Source organism: Salmo salar, chromosome 11 (genome assembly GCF_965601325.2).
Source record: "Salmo salar chromosome 11, fSalSal1, whole genome shotgun sequence".
Classification (NCBI taxonomy): domain Eukaryota; kingdom Metazoa; phylum Chordata; class Actinopteri; order Salmoniformes; family Salmonidae; genus Salmo; species Salmo salar.
This window is the reverse complement of record NC_138301.1, coordinates 20,022,782-20,047,232: the sequence shown is the minus strand read 5'-3', so window position 1 is coordinate 20,047,232 and position 24,451 is coordinate 20,022,782. Positions and strand designations below refer to the sequence as shown.

Below are 24,451 nucleotides of genomic sequence, written 5' to 3'. Positions count from 1 at the left end.
CAGTGCTTCTCTATCCTCCTGGTTTTTCACGTTAGGCTTCAGAACAAAAAGTTTGCGTTTAAAGCAGGGTAATTTCTAGGAATAGGTCCACACACACCCTTCACAGAATGGGAAACTAGCCATTTACAATGTAAACTACTGTTCCATTAACTGACTGTGCTGATTATATGTTAATAAATCAGTGGTACTGTGTGGATATATTAAATGTGTTAATATCACTGGAGTGTAACTTTCGGTTACCAGTAGCTTGAATCACTTGAGTTGGAAAATACAGCAGCAGTATATCAAATCAAATTTTATTGGTCACATACAGTTTAGCAGAGGTTATAGCAGGTGCAGCAAAATGCTTGGCTTCCTAGCTCCTAACAATGCAGTAAAAGTGTCAAACAAGTACACAAATAATCAAAAACAAGATATCATGAATGTCAGGACAAATCAGTAATCCAAATGCAATCTACGCATATATAGGGCTACACCAAAAATATATACTAAGAATATGTATAGCAGTAGACATTAGTGAGCTATGCCACCATCCAGTATATAAATACAGGCAGTGTGTATAAACAGTGTAACAAAAAATGCAATATATCCCACATATTCCAGATGTTACCTCAAAATATGAAAATATCCCAAATATAATTGATTCTTGCTTCATTTGTGCTTTAGCCTTTTGTTCTAAAGAAGGTTATCTTGCTGAAGAATGTGAATCTACAAGTGTGGGAGTCTTTGGAAGTGCCAGGCTGCCAGCCAAAGTTCAGTTTTGACTAGTCTTGCATTGCCAGACACCAAATTAAGTTTTGACTATTAAATAATGACTTAAGGTGGTTTATGGAAGTAAGTGAATAGTACTGTATTCCATCCTTCCCACCAGATGGAATAGAAAAGTCATAATGAAAAAAAAAAATGGATTGTACGCTGTATTTATTGTCTCTGACTTCTCATTTACGATCACTTTCCAACCTGTTGCCACTTCTCTATTTTTTTTTTTTCAGTCCAAACTAAGCACCTGAAATAATAAATCTTTGATTATTGTGCCAACAGGATTTATCGTTGTGCCAACAGGACATGGGAACAAACCCTTCAGGTTGTCTTGTGGTTTCATCAGCAATAAGCACCTAGATGAGCATTGTTAATTAACATTTTGGTTATCTTGGTGATGAAACAATTACAGGCAAAATAAATAGGGCTACTTTACATATCATTTTAGCTGAGATTTTACAGCCAGTCCAGATAGGATTAGTGTGAAAGACCTGTAATCATCATTAAAAAGAACATTTAAAAAAAAAAAAGAACATGGAGAGCCGAGCAGTCTACTCATCAAGTGATTTGATCAATTTCTCATAGGAGCCATCGTCCATGAGGCCATCAAGTTCTGCAGGGTTGTCAATAGTCATCTTAATTAGCCAGCCTGGAAGTCAAAGAGCAGAGCAACCATCAGTAACATTGTCAGGAGATGGGGTTTAGTGTGTTGAATGATTATTCACCAACAAAAATCACATAAGGAGGTGGCAGGTACCCTAGCAGTTAAGAGCGTTGTGCCAGTAACCGAAAGGTCACTGGTTCGAAACCCCAATCTGAATAGGTGAAAAATCTGTCGATGTGTCCTTGAGCAAGACAACCCTAATTTGCTCATCTAAGTCGCTCTGGATAAGAGCGTCTGCTGAATGACTAAAATGTCAAACATACGCATCAACTGATTTCTCATGTAACCGTCTTGATACTCACCCCCTTCGTAGCAGGATTTATTCACTAGTCCAGGGTTGTCTGCCAGCTCTGTGTTGATTTCAGTTACCTCACCAGTCAGAGGAGAGTACAACTCACTAGCAGCCTTCACGCTTTCCAAAGCACCAAACTCCTCTGAAACACAGAGGACATGCATCACCCTCCTTATTGGCAACAAAGCACATTTACTTGTGGGAGGAAACTTAAACCTGAAAAAAAATCTCACCCATTTGTTCAAGTTTTTGCCCCACCTCAGGGAGTCCACAATACACCACATCACCTAATGCTTCCTACAATGGAGGGACACAAATTGTAACATTTTAGCAGATATTCATATTTGAAGTATACATTGAGGAAAATCTGGGAAGAATCCTAACGTGTAACTGATTTCATGAAGCATAAAATAAGGCCAATGAAAGTTGTGGTAAACTTAAAGTTATTGCACAAATATCAGATTGGCCCTCAAATTTTAAGCCAGGCATAATACAAGTAATCAATTACCCTAAACAATAGTCATACACATGTAAAATTGTATATGTCTTTGTATTGCAGGACAAAGTTCCAAAATAAATCTCTCAAGACAATACAGGCATTATGTAGACCAATAAATGTCAGATTATCAGTAATTTAGAAACAGCCGCACACTAAATCATTGATAAAAGTATCAACCAAACTGCCTACCTGAGCAAAATTGCTGATGCCAACTGTGCCAATTCCACCCTCTACTCGTACCCACTCATGCTTGTCTGTGAATTTCAGGGCTGTAAAAATAGACATTCACGTCAGATAATGGGATGCATGTGCATAGAAAAACCAGAATAATAACGTATTAGTACACTGACTAGTTGACACGGCCATAATCTTGAAAAACAAGTTCTGTGTTATATGAGTACACAATCAATTTAGTGTTTCCAAACTCTAGGGGGGTTACCCTAACTAAGTACCCATCCCAAATCACACATTGCCCTTGTTATTGACTGTCCAAAGGACACTAATGTACTATGGACCAGAGCCAAAAAGTACTGTGCAAAACTGCAAACCTAATTTAAAATACTGCATGATGGCAAAAGATAACATTCATGTACTGCCCCACATTCAGCCCTGTAATGTCAAACAAGATGTGAATTGTATTACTATCACCATTGTGATGTCAAGTGCTCATACAATGTACCAGCATTCTCTAGCTATTACTGTACATTGTAGTATGGTTGTACACAGTATGAGTGGTGGGAGGGAGCACACACATTTAACAGTTCTCTATTGGTTGAAGTGAAACATCCTTCCTCTCTTCTGCTATGTAGACTGTTCCTTCTATTAAATTAACTAGTCATATTTTATATTATTTTGGACAAATATGTAATCCACATTATAAGCAAGAAACAATCAAATATGGTTTATGTCAAATGCTGTCAATCTTTCCCGATATGCTGGGGAGGAATTAAATGCCTCAGTTTCCAATGCTAGCATCAGATCATGCAGAAAAAAATACAGGTTTGAACCAGATTGTGAACTGTGCATGATGCTGGGGCATGGCTGGTTTGTCTGAAAGACTCAGGGGAGAGCCTTACCTTAATGGAGATCTTCAATATAATTTAGACTAAAACACCACACATGTATTTGCCATTTGCAGGCTACATATGTAGTAAATATGCTAAATAGAGATGTATGCTCAAATGTGTTACTCCTGACCAGCCCATGTCCAAACTCGTGCGTGACTTGCTGTATCTAATTATCCATTACATTGGGGCAGGAGACAGTGGGTGTCTGAGTGCCTAACAAGCCCTAATGTTTTTTAAAGACGGTGAAAAGCAGACCCAGCAAATCGTTGCAAGGTCAAGTTAAACCTCTGATAGGCTACACTGTAAAACATTGTTTAAGAAAATTAAAGCTTTAATCGACCTGGCTACCTTTGGGGACATCCCAGATAGCAGTTTATGGAAAGCGACCATATAATTCAAAATGTTACGGTTAAACCAAGCTATCGCGGGGAGCGTTGTTCGACAGGCTGGTCAGGGAATCCCAAAATTCCATAAAAACAAATCACTTGATTTCTGTCTGGGAATAACTAAGGATAGTTTACTTTTAGACCACGTAACGGCCAGCATTAGGCTACTTTTTATTTGTGCTATCGACCAAACTTTATCGTAGCAAGGCATGCGTTCTAAACTGCTTACAAAACTGGATATACTGATCACCAAATAAAATTTAAAAAAAGTCGCAGTTCAAGCTCTCTGACGTGTAGAATTGTACCGTGGGAAAGTCACCAAAACAGCGTGAGATTATTCCCCCTCTGCGACTGGAATGCGTAGCCACAGACCCGTTAATCAATTGTGATGTTGACAAAAATCTAACATGCAACACTGAGCGTGCCAATTTGGGCAACATTGTAACAAATTGTTACCTGTGGACAGTCGCGAGGCCGTGCTCAGTGTCCGTACGGTGTTTGCCTTCCATAAGAGCCGATTTGCGGATATCTGTACAGGTCGAGAAAGCTGAAGCAGTACTGTGGAAAAGTTTGCAGAAAGGCACCGGAACGCTACTCTCATCGCCATCTTCACAGTGTTGGCCGAAATGATTACACATGCAATTGACTGAGTGGAACGCGCACAATCACCATTTGCGCGCTCTCGACATGAAATAGAAGCGGATTTTCAGCAGGACTTTGTGGAAGTTGGACCGTATTTGCCGATAAATTTTTTCCTTATATGGATACTGTCAAGGCGTAATAAATGCGCAACAGAATATTTCGGAAAATAATAGTTTTTTCCCGCATAGTTGGTAATGTTAGATTGTATTATGTCTATTGGTTTGTCTACTCTGCATCTTTAAGGCATTGTGGAACTAACCATAAGGTTTTGGGCGCGTTCCTCTGCCCAGGCGTTGCTGAAGCATTTCATATTTTACACTGCCTGGATATGTATTTTAACTATCAGCTAATCACATACGTTATAACAATCTGTCAATCGATGCCGTGGCACTCAACCATTGGTTGATTCATGCAACATCTGAACAGGGGAAGGCGATCATTCTCATTATGCTTGGTAGGTTATGACTCTAAATAGTTTTTCCTTCATGAATATTACAGCCCTAACCCCGTCACTGTTTCTTTTGTGTCCGTTTTCCATTGTACTGTAGTACACAACTGCTGAGATTGGGCAACAGTTCCTAGAACATAGTGTTCGTTTCATGTTAACTTATTCTGTGTTCCCGGTCCAAAATGACCGCCCCGTTATAGCTGATCATAATCCATAATAATCCATATATTATCACCTAAAGTTGTGTTAGATCTTTTTTATCAACTTAAGTTCTTGTGAACATTACAAGTTTTTAACTTCTACTTGCTATTTATGGCCTGTAGGCCTCATTGACCTGAGCTCATACAACTCATTTTGAGTAAAAAAAAGCATCATGTATGAATTATTTTGACTATAACAAATACTCAGATTAAACATATTGTGCTATTTATCAGACTACTTTGTGTCAAAGTTTAACAAGGACGCTCTCCTCCTCACCAGTGTCATGATTAAAGATAAGGTCAATAGCCTCACATACAGTATATCGTTTGGTCATTGTGCTGCCACAGAATGAATTGTGAGCAAGGCCTCAAAAAAGTTTTATATACCAGAGCTGAGAGAAAAGTTCTATATATTATTGAAACAATGTTGCGATTGCTTGTGAGAATGCCAACAGGTGTGGTTCCCATGGGGGAAAGATTCTATTGGGGAAAGGTTCCTTGTCATGGAACCCAAGAAGGGGAGTGAGGTGTGTGTGCTCAAACACACAAGCATGTGGGGGTATGGGAGAGGAAGTGTGTCCATCTGATGAATGGGCATGTGCCTGAACTCAATTTTATACACTAATTGTAGTCTCCCCATTCATTTCTTATGACCAGTCATTTTTGACCGGGAACACTACAGGTGTACAAAGTTAAATTTAACACCCAAAGTTTTATGAAAATCATCAAAATGTAGTTTGGGTGTTCAGATGCCCTGTGTGGACAGTCATGAAACCTTATGAAAATCAGATGAAATTAACTCAATTTTTCAGAGAACTTGTAAATCAGTCCAATTTGACCGGCACACAGCAGGAGGGTTAAACAAATGCTGGTTTTCTTGATAGATTTCACACTAGGGTCCTACAGTACTTTGCAGCATGACTAGAAAGTGACTGGACTGCATTCACTGGAAATGAACTTGCAGAACACATCTACTCACCTTGTGCTCTTCCTCCTCTAACCAAAGATATTGTACACAGGTCCTCCCACAAAATCCTTTTAGGGGTGGGGTGCACATTGGTCGTCAAGTATTCAGTCACCAGGGGTGTATTTATTACGTCTTACAGAAACAGTTTACCGTTTAACAAACAGAACGAAACGGATTGAGCTACCTGAATTGTCCAATAGAAACTAGTTTGTTTGGAAAACAGAAAAGACAAAACATTTTACATTTACGTCATTTAGCAGACGCTCTTATCCAGAGCGACTTACAAATTGGTGCATTCACCTTATGATATCCAGTGGAACAACCACTTTACAATAGTACATCTATATATTTTTGGGGGTGGGGTGGGGGGTAGAAGGATTACTTTATCCTATCCCAGGTATTCCTAGAATACCTAGAATAGGTGGTCATTCTGCCATAGTGTTTCTATTGAACAAATTCTGGTACGTTCCTCCGTTTCGTTTGCTTCCGTTTAAGAAATGTTTTGCAACAGATTCTGCTGAATGACTTCACCCCTGGTTTATCCAAAAACGTATGAAAATGCACATAATGAAGACCATGGCTAAAAAACAGACCAGTAACGTAGGCCTACTACAACAGTATATCAGCTGCAGAGACATACTTTGACATGTAACTCAATCATGGGAATACAGAATCACATTTTTGTCAAATTTTATTTTTGTTCCAATGGGAGTTGTGTGGGTGAACAATGTTTTTTTTTTTGTAGTTGGACTGTATAGAATACAATAACACAACAAACATGTCCAGAAACCCTCATTCACTGACATTACATTGGGCTTGGATGTCCACCACACTAATGTGGGAAGACAGAAAAGAGACAAAGAGCAAGGTAATAAGAGCACACTATTGTAATGGAGGAAAAATTATTTAAGTAACTTATTTCCCTTAATAATGCAGATGGCAAGATTCAAACCATATGATAAAATGGAAAACAGTCAATGCCACTGGGACACATAGTGAGACCAACAGACCAATCTGATTATTTCCCCAGGCTTCATCACCATGCCAACCCCTGCAGAGATCTGCCAGCAGGCGAGGTCACAATACTACACAGAGGTGCCCTCTGTGAGAGGGGCTGTCTTGTTGTCATCAGGCTTCATGGCAGGGAAGAACAGCACCTCCTGTGAAACAAAATTAACATCAGGTGGTTTCACAGACACAGAGTCCTGCTGAAGTGCATTCAAGTTTGTAGTGTATTGCATGTGTAAACAAGCATCAAAACAGTGTCCCCTATTGCATAATAATAAACATGCATGCCTAAAGCCTTGTTCACATTGGCAGTTTGAAGCGACTCAAATGCAAATTCTTTTGCATCTTCGATTCAAATCTATTACTTTTCCTGCAGTCTGAACATCCAAAAAGCACATGGAATCGGATATTTCAAGCCACATTTCAAACCACCTCCGAAGGTGGTTTGAAATGTGGCTTGAAAATATCCGGTTCCATGTGCTACAGTACAATGGAAATCAGATACAAATCTGATTCCTGGCCAATCAACTTGTCTGAACACTCAAATCTGATTTATTGGTTTTTAGACTTATTTGGCATATCTTGTTGCTTGCTAGCTACTCGGTTGACAGTTTGATAAGAACACGTGGTAGCTAACGAGCTTGTTAATGGTTTACAAACAAATGACTGAATGTGCTAGAAAGCTAAACAGCTACCTAGCTAGCGGACTGCTGTGGCTAGCCAAAAGGGACTCCTTTTGAAAGGTGGATCATCTTATCCTTTGAGCCTTTTATAAGTGTTCTTACACTATGACTTTGAACATTTAAAGACATTGTTGTCACCTCAGCTGCTACATAACTTCTGAGTGATAGGAAGCACAAGCACCACCACCAATCAGCCTAGCCCACTGCGCACACACCAGTCATTACTATGACAACTAGCATAGCCATGTCCGCAAATGACTGCCATCTGTACACACACACACATGATTTGGTCACTTGTGAATTCCTGTTTGAACAGTCAGTATTCCAAAATAGACTTGAAAAACGACATTGATTTTAGCATTAAGGCCTACAGTGCTTTAGAGATTGCACATGATCTATATTGGCATCTGTCTGTATGCATTATGACTGTACCTTGATGTTGTTGGAGTCTGTGAGGAACATGGTAAGGCGGTCAATGCCCATGCCCCAGCCAGCAGTTGGTGGCAGGCCATACTCTAGTGCCGTGCAGAAAGTCTCATCAACGGACATGCTCTCGTCATCACCCTCTGCCTTGGCCTAATAAAACACAAAAATACACACAGGAGCTAGATGAGAAACCAAAACTAAATAGCTCATCAAGATTTACAGGGTGGTGACTCAAACAGGAAAATATCACAAAGAAAATGAAGCACCAACGGTAACTAAGTTGACGTAAGGAAAGAATCTTTGGGAAATGTGTCAGTTCAGTGGCCCCTACTACTACATCGTTTCTAGCATTACTCCGCCGACTCGCCCAGGCACACTGACCTTAGCCTGTTGCTCAAAGAGCTCCCTCTGTCTGATAGGGTCGTTCAACTCAGTGTAGGCATTACAGATCTCCTTCTTCAATACAAACAGCTCAAAACGCTCCGTCAGGCCTTTCTCTGACCGGTGCCTGTATGGGGAGAGATCAAGGAGAGCATAGCTAGAGACATCAGCATTGACGAGCAGGGGGCACTGCAATACCTAGGACTCTGTTTCAAATGGTAACCTGCAGTCCATTGGAATGTGAATAAGAGCATCGTTGCTTGTTTTTAAATGAGTGTAATATGGATAGGAAGAGCTCACCACTTGGCCAGGGGGCTCATGATCTGTGGGTGGTCACAGATGAACGTGGGGTTGATACACGTGACTTCCAGGAAGTCTCCCACCAACTGCAGGGATAAACATCAACTTCAGTTTAGTCGTGATGTCAACAACACAGAAGGGGTATAGGAGGGTTTCCTGATGTAGATTAGAAAAGGCACCTTGTCAAGGAGGCGGGCAGTGGTTCTAGGAGGAGGGCACTCCACTCCTTTCTGGGCACACAGTTCATCAAAGAATTTACGGGTCCCTGGGGTGGGTGGAAAGGGACAGGTCAGTAAGACAATTCTATAATTATATAGAGGTATAGCTGTGGCACTGTACTGACCGGCATTCATTATCTTACCGTCACTGTCGTAGGTGTCAGCAGCTGGGAACTTGACGCCCATCTCCTTCTCCAGGTCGTGTGTCATGCTGACCCTCCTGAAGGGAGGAGTGAAGTCGATCTCATAGGTCGGGCCCTCTGGACCCTCTGGATGATACTTCACTTTGTACCCTCCAGTGATGTGCTTGACCATCCCTGATGGGAAGAGAGAGAGCAGACCAGTTAGTAATGGAACTTAGCAGCTACATACCTACATGTCACTGTGAGTAACACTATATATTCACATTCCAGAATGATGAAGCAGAAACACCCCCTTCATTCACCCGAGAGAAGCTTCTCTGTGATATCCATCAAGTCATGGTAATCTGCATAGGCCATATAGAATTCGCAGGTGGTGAACTCTGGATTGTGGGTGAGGTCAATGCCTTCGTTTCTGAACTGCCGTCCAATCTCATACACTCTGTCAATCCCCCCAACCACAAGCATCTGGGGAAAGAAGACACGGAAATATGAGCATGGAGTTGAAAGTGTTTTTTCATGTGTTATTGGTCCTTCCTCGGGGGACATGTTACCTTGTGGTAGAGCTCAGGAGCGATCCTCATGTAAAGGTTCATGTCTAGGTCGTTATGGTAGGTCACAAAGGGTTTGGCCACGGCCCCACCAGGAATCAGGTTCATCATGGGCGTCTCAATCTGTAAGAAACGTGTGTTGTGGTTTTAAAGTCTCAGTTACCTATCTCCATCTATCACCCATACCCTGTTTGTGAAAAAGAAACCTTTAAAATAACTTTCCACATCAAAGAGAAGACCGCTTTACCCCTCTTGAACTCTTAACCTGAACTCCTCCACACTCCAATGTAATTTTCCTGACAGACCTTTTTAAAAAACACAAGTGCCCCCTAGTGGCCATTTCCCTCACCTCCAGGAATCCCAGCTCATCCAGGAAGCTGCGGAGGTAAGTGATGATCTTGGCACGTGTTACAAACTTCTGCCTCACATAGTCATTGAGAATCAGATCCAGGTATCGCTGGCGGAATCGTGTTTCCTGGAGGCAATGGGTTAGAGAAAGTGTGAGGATCCCTAAAAATGGTCATTTCTTCTGCAGGTTACATGAATTAAAGGTGTCCTGTATCGTCTCTCATTCATATGAAGGCCTGACATGTTTTATGTATGTCCACTACAGGATTGTGAAGGTGCTCACCTTGTCCTTGAGACCAAAGTGCAGGTGGGGCAGCATGTGCAAGCAAGGTGAAAGCAGGGTCATCTCTATGGGAATGATGCTCAGCTCGCCCTTTTTGGTCTTCCCTGGGTTACCACGAACACCAATGATGTCACCACGCCGCAGCTTGTTGTTGATGCGCACAAACTCCCCTTCAGACTTGTAGCTCCTGACAGGGAAGGAAGATGGACAGACGGGGTTAGAAAAGAAACATGTGGGAGGTATTTGAGCTCCCATGAGTAGTAGAGTTCTAGGAAGGACCGTGTTCTGTACCTGTTGGTTGCCATAACTTGCAGCTTGACGCCTTCCCCTCGCAAGTCATAGAAGATTAACTTGGCCCCGGACTCTCTCTTGGCATGGACACGACCTGCCAACAACAGAGTTTCACATATGTCAAAAATACAGATTGACCATCAAATGACAACATCATATTATTTAAAATCACAATATTTGAAAACAGTTGTTGTCAGTACCTGACACATTGAGGACAATGTCTGTTAGCTGGTCTCCAGGCTGTAGGTGGTTGTATTTCTCAATGAAATCTGTGAGCGACAGATCTACATTGTACTTGTGAGGGTATGGGTCCTCTGCTGTGCCCTTCAGAGCCTGGATGGCTTGAGTGCGGATCTTAAAGTATTGCTATTGGGATAAACATGAGGTTAGGGCAAATGTACAAGAGCTCAATTACTGCAGCCCTATTTTTGAGAAATATATATTTTTAATCTTCTACTAAGATCAGCAGTCAAATGTTCTGAAGCAAATCACAAGAGGGAGGGAAGGACGATCATAAACATCCATATAGCTCACGTTAGGGTCCAGGGTCTCCTCATCTGCCCCGTATGCATTCTGAACTGCCTGGTCATTGGTCTCCTTCTGCTCAACCTGCTCTTTGACTTTGGCTTCCTTCTCAGATGCCTTCTTCTCAGCTTTCATTCGCCTCTTCAGCTCACTGACAACAACAACAACGACACAGAGGGTAACATCAGGATATCTCGTGGACTCAGCATTGAGGTTAAGGGGACTACTCGGGAGACTACTTTATAAAGCCATACAAGTAACGCCTAAAAAGGGAATCATTCATGACAAAAGGTTAGTTGTTTTTCTCACTGAACGGAAAAGCCACCAACCTTTTGTCACCTCGCCAGCGATTCCCCTGAATTAGAGCTGGGACTGACACTGTGCTGGGGAGAGCGAACTTTACCCCCTGAGCCCTGACCCCAAAGGCTTGACACACCTGGTGCCTGGCAGTCCTGACCACCAGAGTCAGCATGGTGATGCAGGCTGACCTACTGTGCTACACCAGTCAATGACCAGACCTGGAGAGAGACACACACACACACAGCTGACTTATTTCTGTGAATTTGAAACATGGGACCAACACTTTACTTGTGTTTATATTTTTGTTCAGTGTAAACGGGTCGTAAACTGGTGTAAAGTAAGTAGAAATACTTTGAAGTACTACTTAAGTAGTTTAAAGTCGCAGGACTTTGCAGTTCGAAAACTCTGCCGTCATTTTCATATGGCCCTGAGATATATCGGGGGTGTCCTCTCTATAAAAGTCTGGCCTCACACCAAAACACAGATTTAAACTATCATTCAAAATGAACAACCAACCCATGTCAATGTTGATATCCTATTTCGGGTTGTGATTCGGTTAAATAACAAAGCAACTGACTTGCTTCTTTCCTGTTTCGCCAGCCTCCCAGAATCTCCATCCGAAATTGCAGAAATTCCAGAATGACTGAATTCTCTTCTAACCAGTGATGTAAAAATGCTCATATTCCGTGTGTCATTTGAATAGGGAACTGACAGCATTTTAGCAACATTACTTTTATTTGTATTTATTTTTACATTTTCTGACAATGTGACCACTTGGATATGGTCATTTCCACGTCTTATTAAATTCATAGAATGTTTGGGAACAACATTTGAAAACTATCGCAATATAGAGTGGGAAAGTGACCATCCATTTGGAAAATTAATAGATACTGCAGTAAATAATTTACAAAAAAAAAAACATCTGTCTCTCCCAGGACCGGAGTCTACCCAGACCGGTGCAGAATAAGCAATCAAAGCCAACAGTAGGCCTTTATGCCACACAGGTCTCCTATCGTTCACTTTGAACTGGACTGTGTTTACAAGCAGTATCAACGGCGCGATTTTAGATCATTAGAAAGCATTCGCCAAAAGCCACAAAATACACCTGAATGGATTTCTACAAATATTTGAATACTATGGGAGTCCTATTGATCAAACAACCATGAAAAGGTAGGCTCCCTCTCCCTTAGTTATGCACATAACAACAGCAAGATCAACAACTAATGCTATCCAGAGCGAGATTAGATAAACCCTCTTAAACTTTTTAAGATAGTTAGCCGTCAAAATTGCACTGAAACGATGGGGAATAGTAGCCTGCTCGTACTTCTGCAGCTTGCCTGGCAATGCATGCTTGTCCCCAACCCACGTTTTGACAACAATGGGAACTTTCCGGCACGCACAGTTGATCGATGCCAAATACATTTGATTGACAACTAAGGGTGCGTTGGTAAATTACCTTCAGTGTGTCAGTGCGCTCTGGGTCGTTCGCAAATTCAGCGCATTGTCAGATTGTCTGTTCGTAAATTCAGAGTGTTTTGCTCTCCAAGTATTCAGAGCCACACACACACACCTTACGCTGGACGCTGTGGCTGAGGACTTGAGTTGATCTGAGCGTTCCTCACAATGGCAGTCAAGCACCAAGTCAACTGGCTACCTCACTCTTGACCATTTTACTCACCCTAGCAGAGCTGGTTAGGCGGTTTACATGTTATTTAGAGCGTTAGTGACTAACTGTGCTAGTGGCAACAATTCATCAGTTATTCTGCGCTCTGGCATATTCAGACGAGAGTGCTCTGAAATCGGAGTAGATGGCCACAGTGAATTTACGAATGCAAGAGATACGCTAACTGCATAATTGTCGTTCAAGTTCAGCATAGTTAACTAGATAGCCAGCAATGCGATTCACATTTATTGCTAGCTAAACAAATGACACCTGTATCTCTAGTTGTAGCCACCGAAAAATAATATGTGGAAAAAGGTCAGTCACTCATCCAATGACATCCTCCTTACCTACCTAGCTTAGCTACCTACCTACCTACCTACCTACCTACCTACCTACCTACCTACCTACCTACCTACCTACCTACCTACCTACCTACCTACCTACCTACCTACCTACCTACCTAGCTTAGCTACCTACCTACCTACCTACCTAGCTTACCTAGCTACCTACCTAGCTTACCTACCTACCTAGCTTACCTACCTACCTAGCTACCTACCTAGCTACCTAACATTAGGCACCATGCTTTTAGCTTGCTAAATAAATAGCTACATATATAGATATGCTAGCCTATTAGCCACGTTATGACTGACTTGTGATCATTGCCCTTGCTAGTTATATCGTATTGCAATTTCCAGGATTAGTTACATTTCTTCATATTTGTTGAGTAGTTAAAGTGCTGTCAGTTCAACTCTAAACAGTGCATACAACCCAATCATTTGCCCCCGTTCTATTGATGTTAATGTGATATGAGTGATTAACAAAATAGTGTTGTGTTAAACTTTCCGCATTGGCAACCCACTTTTTAAAAAATGCAACAATCCAACATGTAGCTGGCTGTTTTCTACAAGTTGTCCTCTAACCAGTGATATGCACATTATTCCCAGATTCCATGTGTTTTTTCAGTAGGGTTCCTTTGAACAGGATTTGCAACCTGACCCCCCACCGTGTTCTATTGATTACAACTTGAAATCGATATGAGTGATTGACAAATAAGTGTTGCATTTCCCTTTGCTTTGGCGAACCCCAAATCAAAACGTGACCCGTTTCAGGAAGCTAGGCGAATGCGCAAGTCGCTAATTCACCAGGTGAGGCATTTAAATGTAAAATATTTTTGGGGATAAAAATAGAAATGCATTTTTGCTACTACTTTCATCACTTTTAGTCTTGAAATCTTTGGTTGTTTACTACACTACTCACTCTGTTTAGCACATGGCCTCACATGTGAATCCTTAAAGAGATTGGTGGGGATAGGCTCAAGGAGGGTGTGAACTATGCTGAATGGGTGTAGACAAAGAGCTCTCCAGTAGGTGTACCTAAACATTCAATTGCCATGCATGAATTTAAATGTATGCTCTGGATAAGAGCGTCTGCTAAATGACTAAAATGTAAAATGTAAAAATGTTCTCAAAAGTTTCAATAGTATTCTAATTAAATCAGGTAAAAACTGCTGACAGTCCAAAATTTGCTGTGATTGATTTATTTTGATGATATACCTGACATCGTGAAAACAGCTTTGTCCTGTCTAATCACGTTTTAGTAGTTTTTTTAGTTTTTTTTTTTTAAATCAAGCATTTTCTTTGACTTTTGATAATGAAGTACAGTTGAAGTCAGAAGTTTACATACACCATAGCCAAATACATTTAAACTCAGTTTCACAATTCCTGACATTTAATCCTAGTAAAAATTCCCTGTCTTAGGTCAGTTAGGATCGCCACTTCATTTTAAGAATGTGAAATGTCAGAATAGAGAATTATTTTATTATTTATTTATTTCACATTCCCAGTGGGTCAGAAGTTTACATACACTCAATTAGTATTTGGTAGCATTGCTTTTAAATTGTTTATCTTGGGTCAAACGTTTTGGGTAGCCTTACACAAGCTTCCCACAATAAGTTGGTTGAATTTTGGACCATTCCTCCTGACAGAGCTGGTGTAACTGAGTCAGGTTTGTAGACCTTCTTGCTCGCACACACTTTTTCAGTTCTGCCCACACATTTTCTATAGGATTGAGGCTTTGTGATGGCCACTCCAATACCTTGACTTTGTTGTCCTTAAGCCATTTTGCCACAACTTTGGAAGTATGCTTGGGGTTATTGTCCATTTGGAAGACCCATTTGCAACCAAGCTTTAAATTCCTGACAGATGTTTTGAGATGTTGCTTCAATATATCCACATTTCCCTCCCTCATGATGCCATCTATTTTGTGAAGTGCACCAGTCCCTCCTGCAGCAAAGCACCTCCACAACATGATGCGGCCACCCCCATGCTTCACGGTTGGGATGGTGTTCTTCGGCTTGCAAGCCTCCCCCTTTTCCCTCCAAACATAATGATGGTCATTATGGCCAAACAGTTCTATTTTTGTTTCATCAGACCAGAGGACATTTCTCCAAAAAGTACAATCTTCGTCCCCATGTGCAGTTGCAAACCGTTGTCTGGCTTTTTTATGGCGGTTTTGGAGCAGTGGCTTCTTCCTTGCTGAGCGGCTTTTCAGGTTATGTCGATATGGGACTCGTTTTACTGTGGATATAGATACTTTTGTACCCGTTTCCTCCAGCATCTTCACAAGGTCCTTTGCTGTTGTTCTGGGTTTGATTTGCACTTTTCGCACCAAAGTACGTTCATCTCTAGGAGACAACGCATCTCCTTCCTGAGCGGTATGACGGCTGCTTGGTCCCATGGTGTTTATACGTGCGTACTATTGTTTGTACAGATGAACGTGGTACCTTCAGGCGTTTGGAAATTGCTCCCAAGGATGAACCAGACTTGTGGAGCTCTAGAATTTATTTTCTGAGGTCTTGGCTGATTTCTTTAGGTTGTTCCATGATGTCAAGCAAAGAGACACTGAATTTGAAGGTAGGCCTTGAAATACATCCACAGGTACACCTCCAATTGACTCAAATGATGTCAATTAGTCTATCAGAAACTTTTAAAGCCATAACATAATTTTCTGGAATTTTCCAAGCGGTTTAAAGGCACAGTCAACTTAGTGTATGTAAACTTCTGACCCAATGGAATTGTGATACAGTGAATTATAAGTGAAATAATCTGTCTGTAAACAATTGTTGGAAAAATTACTTGTGTCATGTACAAAGTAGATGTCCTAACCGACTTGCCAAAAATATAGTTTGTTAACAATACATTTGTGGAGTGGTTGAAAAACAAGTTTTAATGACTCCAACATAAGTGTATGTAAACTTCCGACTTAAACTGTACATGGCCTTACATGTGTATCCTTAAAGAGATGGGTGTGGCTAAGGCTTAAGAGGGTGGGAACTATGCTGAATGGGTATAGAGAAATAAGTGCTCTCCAGTAGGTGTACCAAAACATTCAAGGGCCATTTTGTCAAAAGTGGGGTTACAAGGTAACCAGTGTATGAATCCACTAGTCTGTATTTTCATCTAATGTAAAAAACACAATTTCAAATGTTGCTACATAAGACCGAATTGAGGTGGTGGGTCAAAAATGCATCACTTCAGAATGTAGCTGGCTGTCTTCAACAGGTTGTCCTTTAAACCAGTGATAGTATTTCCAGTTTCCGTTTTTTTTGTGTTGGTTTCAACAGCGCATACAACCTGATTTCCCCCTTAAATCGCTATGAGTGTTTCATATATCACAAAATGTGTCTGCATATTGATTTGGACACCTAAACTCTGTTTTGACATTGAGCTATTTATCAAAAGTTCTTGTCAACACATAAATAGCATATCAGTATGACCTGAACGGTTGGTTTAGTCGGCAAGCAGCAACAGCATCATTTTCAATTTGTTTTAGGAATAACAATGGAACTTAATTCATTTCCAATTAAATCAGGTTAAAACTACTGAATGAGTCCAAAAACATGCTGTGATTTTGTTTGATAAACCAGTTCACTATTTCAGATATACCCTGTCTAGTCAGTGTTAAAAAAATTTTAAAAAATCGTGCTGTCTGTTTTGCCTAATATAAGTAATACAAATAAAAAATAAATTCTTTTGAGAATTAAGTATAATAAAAAACAAATACTCAGACTTTTACACAAGGAATACTTTACTCTAACTTTCACTTGACTCATTTTCTATTAAGATATCTTTACTTTTACTCAAGTACGACAATTGGGTAATTTTTCCACTGAGTAGGAATAACTTTTTCACTTTCATTCTGAGCTGATCAGTCAGACCACGTAGCCTTGAAGTAGCTAGCTAAATCCACTAGCTAGCAAGACGTCCCATTACAGAAGTGGGATTATAGGATAATTAGCTTGGATGCATAAAGCTGATGAGTTCAATGTTTCCCCACATAAATAGCATATCAGTATCACTTGAAAGGTTGGTGAATTTGGCAAGCAACTCATTACTGTAAAGCTAAAAAGGCAAACACTACTTTAGCTAAAACGTGGTCTTGTTCAACCTACATGAAACCAAGAAACTTCAATTCAGCAAATAACCTTTGGTAATTTGTACGATGGAATATGGGTTCTGTAGTCATCTACTCACAGAATAGGACGATAAGCATGCATACGTGCACATTAAAGGACTACAAGTAACACGCATGATATGCAATTTGAACCGAATGGACCATTGGAATTTGTATGCACATTCGCTATGGTCAACTTGTTTTTCCATCGTGCTTTATCCGACCTGGTGCAACAATATCCTACAACTTTTATTGTTTAATAACAAGGATGTGATCCACACACACCATCAAAGTGTTGCAAACGTCTTCATAAATGCTGTCCAAAAAACGAGTGAATCGACAATGGCTTACTTTTTGCTGAGTTTCTCTGCATCCACCTCGGTAACGTCTGCCATCTTCTTTTTCTCCTTCGCTAGGCTTTGTCGGGCGTTGGCATCCAACGTTATGGTGCATTACCGCCACCTACTGTATTGGACAGTGGGCCAGGAAGAAACTAAATTCTACCTGCCAGCCACGTTTCTCTTAAAAAATATTACAAAATATTTGAGACTGTATCTAATGACGTTCAACTCAATATACTCTTTAAACTAATTTCCTGTATTCCCTTCTCCCTCATACTAGATATCAGCCTCTCTCTTTCCCTCTCATACTTCCCACACTGTATCAATACATGCTCCACTATCTCTGTTTCGAAATCAAATAAAATACAAATGTATTTGTCACATGAGCTGAATACAACAGCTGTACTGTAAAATGCTTACTTACAAGCCCTTAACCAACAATGCAGTTTTAATTAAACGAATGCAGTTTTAAGAAAAATATTTACTAAATTAACTCAAGAAAAAATAAATAAAAGTAACAATAAAATAACAATAACGACGCTATATACAGGGGGTACCGGTACCGAGTCAATGTGCGGGGGTACAGGTTAGTCGAGGTAATTGAGGTAATATGTCCATGTAGGTACATGGTACATTATCTATGCATAGATAATAAACAGCAAGTAGCAGCAGAGTAAAAAAGGGGGGGATCAATTCAAACAGTCCGGGTAGCCATTTGATTAGCCGTTCAGCAGTCTTATGGCTTTGGGGTAGAAGCTGTAAAGAAGCCTTTTGGACCTAGACTTAGCGCTCCGTTTCCGCTTTCCGTGCGGTAGCAGTGAGAATAGTCCATGACTAGGCTGGCTGGAGTCTTTGGCAATTTTTAGGGCCTTCCTCTGCCTGGTATAGAGGTCCTGGATGGCAGGAAGCTTGGCCCCAGTGATGTACTGGGCCGTACGCACTACCCTCTGTAGCACCTTGCGGTCGGAGGCCGAGCAGTTGCCATACCAGGCAGTGATGCAACCAGTCAGGATGCTCTCGATAGTGCAGCTGTAGAACATTTTGAGGATCTGAGGACCCATGCCAAATCTTTTCACTCTCCTGATGGAGGGTTTCCTACCAAATGTAAAGTCTTATTCACAGGGGCGAAAATCTGATATCAACTTTGGAGGGGACAATTACATTACATTTTCTCAAGAGCAATTCCTGAGGGGGACACCAAAAGTAGTGCTGTAACACATAGCCTACGTTTAATATGGTAAATGTATATTGAGGAACCAAAGAAATAAGGTGTTTGCCGTACTCCTAACTACCGGTACCCAAAACTACACAACTAATCACAACAGCAATACCATTGCCTTTAACAAATCTTAGTTCAGTCACCAGTTTAAGTTGAGAGTGGGGGTATCCATGGCATTTTCCAATTATGTTCCTATTTTACAAGTCAAAAAAATTGAGAACCTTTCATAATGTTGCCAAACAAAGACTCAACAAACTTACCTGAGACTCCCTGTCTCTGCCAGTCTGTCCCTGCATATCTGTCCCCAACTCTGCTGTCTGTGTGCCATCTGTTGCCTGCTCTGCCTAATGACATCATTGTGAAACATTTCCATTAGAATTTCATTTATTTCTTATGAACATTTTATCAACTAGTCTTTGAGATATTAGGCTACTAGGGTTCTTTGCGTTTTGGTGTACTGAAAAATACTCTGAGGTCCGTCTTTTTTCTGCCATTTTTCTGCCATTTTTCTACCTGGTTGGCTACACACACACAGTATGTAGGTTATTTACAGTAGGAGATGGGCTTCTATCATCTTATCTTCTATCATTCTATATGGGCTTCGATCTAAAAGGTAGCTAGCAAATGTGAAACGGATTGCAGTGACAAGAGTTGACAGCTGTATGAGTTCACCATTTACACAACATAAGCTGCAACCTTTTGTAATTTTAATCGTTTGTTTCATATTGGCTGGCTTCTAACAATAGCTGAATTTGCAAAGCTAGCGAGCACCAATTCAGTGGTGTTTGCTATAATCTTTGCTACCCGGGTTAAATAAAGGTGAAATAAAATATATAAATAAAAGTTCCCTTGCGACAATTTAGCTTTTGCAACGAGACCATTAAATATATTTAAAACAATGTTAGAAGAGAGTGTAGTTCTGTTCAGTTTATCGCTAACCTTATCACAGGGACTTTGAAGCACTAACTTACCTGCATGCTGATCTTGGAATAAATTGACGATAGCAAAGATTCCATCTTTGACGACGCCACATAATTGGAATAGGTACTAGCTAGCTTAATAGTTAATATTTGCGCGCTAGCTCTGCATATTCAGCTAGTGTGTGCGCGCGATTGACTGGATTAACCTCACGTCAGTTACGTGCATTGAGTGCCTTTCAGACAGTAGATACGACCTCTACGTTACCTAGCAAGCTAAAGAACTGGCAGTGGATCAAACCATTGTGAGGCAAAGGGTGGGGGTTCGCAATCTTTTGAAACTTAAAAACAAGCTATTAAGTGTCTATAATCAGCATAATTGCTTTCATTGCGTATTATTAATATTATTTAAATTACATAGTTATTATTTCAGTGATATATTGGGGGGGACAAATCATATTTTTCCCAGGATGGGGGGGTCGTGTCCCCCCCGTCCCCCCCGGGATTTCCGCCCCTGCTTATTCAACTGGCTGTGTCCCAGCCTTAATCTAAAAATAGCCTCCTCTCTTCTGTCCATTCCTGCCGTCCTCCCCTCCCCGACTTTCTTCTGTACTTGCAATAAATGCCTGCTCTTAGTAACTCTATTCCACTGCTCCTGCCATCTCTGCATCGTCATTGTCCGTATCAGGGGTTTTGCCTCTGCCTTGCTCATTGAAACTACAACATCAACATCCCCGAACAAAGCCAGTACATCAACTGTCTCTTTCCCCTACACCCCAACATGGACTGGAACCCAAGTAAATGTTATCTGTATACCCGTTTATCTAATCCTGCAATGGGCTTGTAGTACATCATAAAGCAGGCATTGTCTGCTACGTGATCTAAAGGACTGAAGACTCATCAACAATGCACATGAATCAGAGCAAATAGCTACTCTGTCTGGCTTGACTTCCTCCATCCACTGCAAGGCCAACAGTATGGCCATCAGCTCTGCCGTATATAGAGCGAGATGATCTGTAATACGTTTCTTGACTCTCACCCCACATTCCTGCACTACAAATGCTGACCCAGTGTGTCTGTCCTTGGATCTTTTGAACCATCTGTGTAAATGGCCACAAAATCTTGATACACAGTATCCGGATGTCTCTTAAACAAATCAGACGGATCAACACCCTCCCTATCTTTCTGTAGTCTCTCCAATACTTCTAGATCAACTACTGGAGGCGGGAGTAGCCATGCTGGGTTTACAGGAGTAGCTACCGTTGTACTAAACTCCCTTCCATACATCTCCCTCGCCTGAGTATTACCCACCCACCCAAAGCTTGTGTTCTGTCCTCGCTCATGTTCCCAGCATACCTGTAAAATCCCTTTCGCAGGATAAGACACCCCATGTCCCTGTAGGTTGACCCAATAATTCAGATGCTGTCTCCTAATCTGCAATGGCACGTCCTCCATCTCCACCTGTAGCGCAGACACTGGGGAGGTCGAAACGCCCCACTACATATTCTGAGTCCTTGCCCCTGTATGACATCTAGACTTTCCAATGAGGTCCGGACTGCCGAACCATACGCTATACTGCCATAGTCTATTACAGATCAGATGAATGCAACATGCATGGTCCTCAATGAGGAGCGCCCACCCCCCACTCCTTCCCCGTCAGACAGCGCATCACATTTAGCACCTTCTTACACTTTCCCACCACTCTCTCAATGTGTTCTGCCCAGGTCAGCCTAGTGTCAAAGTACACCCCAAAGAACCTGAAGGCCCCCACCCACCCCAAGTTTCTCCCATATACTGTAACCTAAAGCATACCTCATCACCCACCTTCCTCCTGGTAAAGAACACTGAGTTTTCTCTACAGAGAACCTGAATCCCCACATTAATGCCCACCGCTCTACCTCATCTATTGCCTCCTGTACCTTCCTGACTATGTATGGCACATTTCTTCCCCTCTTCCATAAGGCGCCATCATCTGCAAATAACGACCTCCCAATATCCGGCCGTACCTGAGAGTACATCAGTGATCATGAATGAAAACAACAAATGCCTAATTACGCTCCCCTGCGGTGTACCATTGTCCACCAGGTAGCTGCCTTGTCCTTCCCATCTGGACAAGAGGAATACCTATGTAAGAATGCTGTTCATTGACTATAGCTCAGCCCTCAACACCATAGTACCCATCAAGCTCGGGCCCTGGGTCTGACCCCCACCCTATGCAACTGGGTCCTGGACTTCCTGACGGGCCACCCCCAGGTGGTGAATGTAGGAAACATCATCTCCACTACGCTGATCTTCAACACAGGGCCCCAACAAGGGTGCATGCTCAGTCCCCTCCTGTACTCCCTGTTCACCCATGACTGCGTGGCCACTCACACCTCCAACTCAATCATCAAGTTTTCAGACGACAACAGTAGTAGGCCTGATTACCAACAGTGACGAGACAGGCTACAGGGAGGAGGTGAGGAGCCTGGTGGAGTGGTGCCAGGAAAATAACCTCTCACTCAATGTCAACAAAATTAATAAGCTGATCATGGACTTCAGGAGACAGCAGAGGGTGCACGCCCCTATCCACATCGATGGGACCGCAGTGGAGAAGGTGAAAAGCTTCAAGTCCCTTGAAGTACACATCACTGGCAACCTGAAATGGTCCACCCACACAGACAGTGTGGTGAAGAAATAGCAACAGCGCCTCTTCAACCTCAGGAGGCTGAAGAAATTCGGCTTGGCCCCTAAGACCCTCACAAACTTTTACAGATTCACAATTGAAAGCATCCTGTCGGGCTGTATCACCGCCTGGTACGGCAACTGCACTGCCCGCAACCACAGGGCTCTCCAGAGGGTGGTGCAGTCTGCCCAATCCATCACCGGGGCTACACTGCCTGCCTTCCAGGACACCTACAGTACCTGATGTCACAGGAAGGCCAAAAAGATCATCAAGGACATCAAACACCCGAGCCACAGCCTGTTCACCCCACTATCATCCAGAAGACGAGGTCAGTACAGGTGGATCAAAGCTGGGAAGGAGAGACTGAAAAACAGCTTCTATCTCAAGGCCATCGGACTGTTAAATAGCCATTACTAGCCGGTTACCACCCGGTTACTCAACCCTGCACTTTAGAGGCTGCTTCCCTATGTACATATCACTGGTCACTTTAATAATGGAAGACTAGTCACTTTAATTATATTTACATACTGCTTTACTCATTTCATATGTATATACTGTATTTTAGTCAATGACATTGCTCATCCTAATAATGATATATTTCTTAATTCCATTCTTTTGTTTTTAGATGTGTGTATTGTTGTCAATTGTTAGATACTACTGAACTGTTGGAGCTAGGAACACAAGCATTTCGCTACACCCGCAATAACATCTGCTAAATATGTGTATGTGACCAATACAATTGGATTTGATTTGCTAGACTTCCCCACCCTCACCTGTATAGACCTTCCAAACAGGAAATCCTTTATCCAGTTGTACGTTCTTCCTCCTACCCCCATAATATCAAGCTTGATTAACAACCCCTCCTTCCATGTCATATTATACGCCTTCTCCACATCAAAAAAGACAACAACATTCTCCTTGTTCACCTGAGTCTTCCTGACCTCTGATTCTAAGCAGAGCACTGTATCCATAGTTCCCCGCCCCCTTCCTGAACCCACTCTGTGGTGATACTAGCCCCTTGCTCTCCAGGAAGTAAGTTAGCCTCGCTGTAATCATACGTTCCATAATCTTTCACACGTGATGTTAAAGCTATTGGCCGATAGCTTGTTGGCCTCACTGGGTCTTTCCCTGGCTTCCGGATTGGTACCACTACTGCCTCCTTCCAGCTGCCTGGTAGTTTCTCCTCCTCCCACACTCTGTTGTACAACACCAATACCTTATCCAGTGCCTCATCACTAAGATGGGCAAACATAACATAGCACACCTCATCTTTCCCAGGTGAAGATAACCCAGCCTTGCCTATTGCCCTTTTCACCTCTGCCATGGTGCATTCAACACATCATTTACATCCTCCCTCTTATCCAGCACTCCTGGGTGCTCCTCTCTCGTTCTCTCTCTCCCCCTCCTCTGACAAATTTGCCGAGCTATGCACTTGGACAAACGCTCTGGCCATCCTCCCCACTGGATAATTTCACTCCCTTCTAACCTCACTTCTCCCACAGGTGTCGCCCTTCCAATGGTGTCACAGAACCGACGCCAACATGACCTCTTTGCCTGACGGATAGTTCTCCTCACCAGGACCTGCTTATACTGAATCAGATGTTGGAAGTCATGCGTCCTTTTCAGTACTCTAAATGCCCTGTTTCTACTCCTCACCATTGCCCCACACTCCTCCGTCCACCATGGGACTGCTTTCCTCCTCCTTTTTCTTTCTCCTCCCTGAACTCTTAAGTACAGCCTCAGTAGTTGCCCCCACTCAATTATTCATACTATCCACGTACCTGCTCATATCCACCCGAGCAATCACTTGCTGAAA

The 24,451-nt window shown here is 42.0% G+C and overlaps 2 protein-coding genes across 3 annotated transcripts; both read right to left on the bottom strand.

Moving 5' to 3' along the window:
- Positions 1-275: 275 nt before the first annotated feature.
- gcshb (glycine cleavage system protein H (aminomethyl carrier), b) lies at positions 276-4,487 on the bottom strand. Its single transcript, XM_014126657.3, has 5 exons — positions 4,124-4,487; positions 2,404-2,483; positions 1,949-2,012; positions 1,726-1,857; positions 276-1,408 (listed from the first exon to the last, which is right to left on the bottom strand). The coding sequence occupies exons 1-5, from the start codon at positions 4,272-4,274 to the stop codon at positions 1,311-1,313; spliced, it is 525 nt and encodes a 174-aa protein (XP_013982132.1). The 5' UTR covers positions 4,275-4,487; the 3' UTR covers positions 276-1,310.
- Positions 4,488-6,597: 2,110 nt separating this feature from the next.
- Positions 6,598-17,958, bottom strand: kars1 (lysyl-tRNA synthetase 1). Of its 2 annotated transcripts, XM_014126658.3 has the most exons (15): positions 17,845-17,926; positions 11,408-11,596; positions 11,088-11,229; positions 10,754-10,919; positions 10,554-10,647; positions 10,263-10,449; positions 9,981-10,106; positions 9,635-9,754; positions 9,386-9,548; positions 9,084-9,257; positions 8,902-8,987; positions 8,723-8,808; positions 8,423-8,549; positions 8,048-8,191; positions 6,598-7,084 (listed from the first exon to the last, which is right to left on the bottom strand). In XM_014126658.3, exons 2-15 carry the CDS (start codon positions 11,548-11,550, stop codon positions 7,010-7,012), a joined length of 1,833 nt encoding a protein of 610 aa, XP_013982133.2. In that variant the 5' UTR covers positions 11,551-11,596; positions 17,845-17,926; the 3' UTR covers positions 6,598-7,009. The 2 variants fall into 2 exon arrangements, with proteins under 2 accessions (XP_013982133.2, XP_013982134.2); XM_014126659.3 differs by lacking the exon at positions 11,408-11,596 and having other exon boundaries at positions 17,845-17,958.
- Between the last annotated feature and the right edge of the window lie 6,493 nt (positions 17,959-24,451).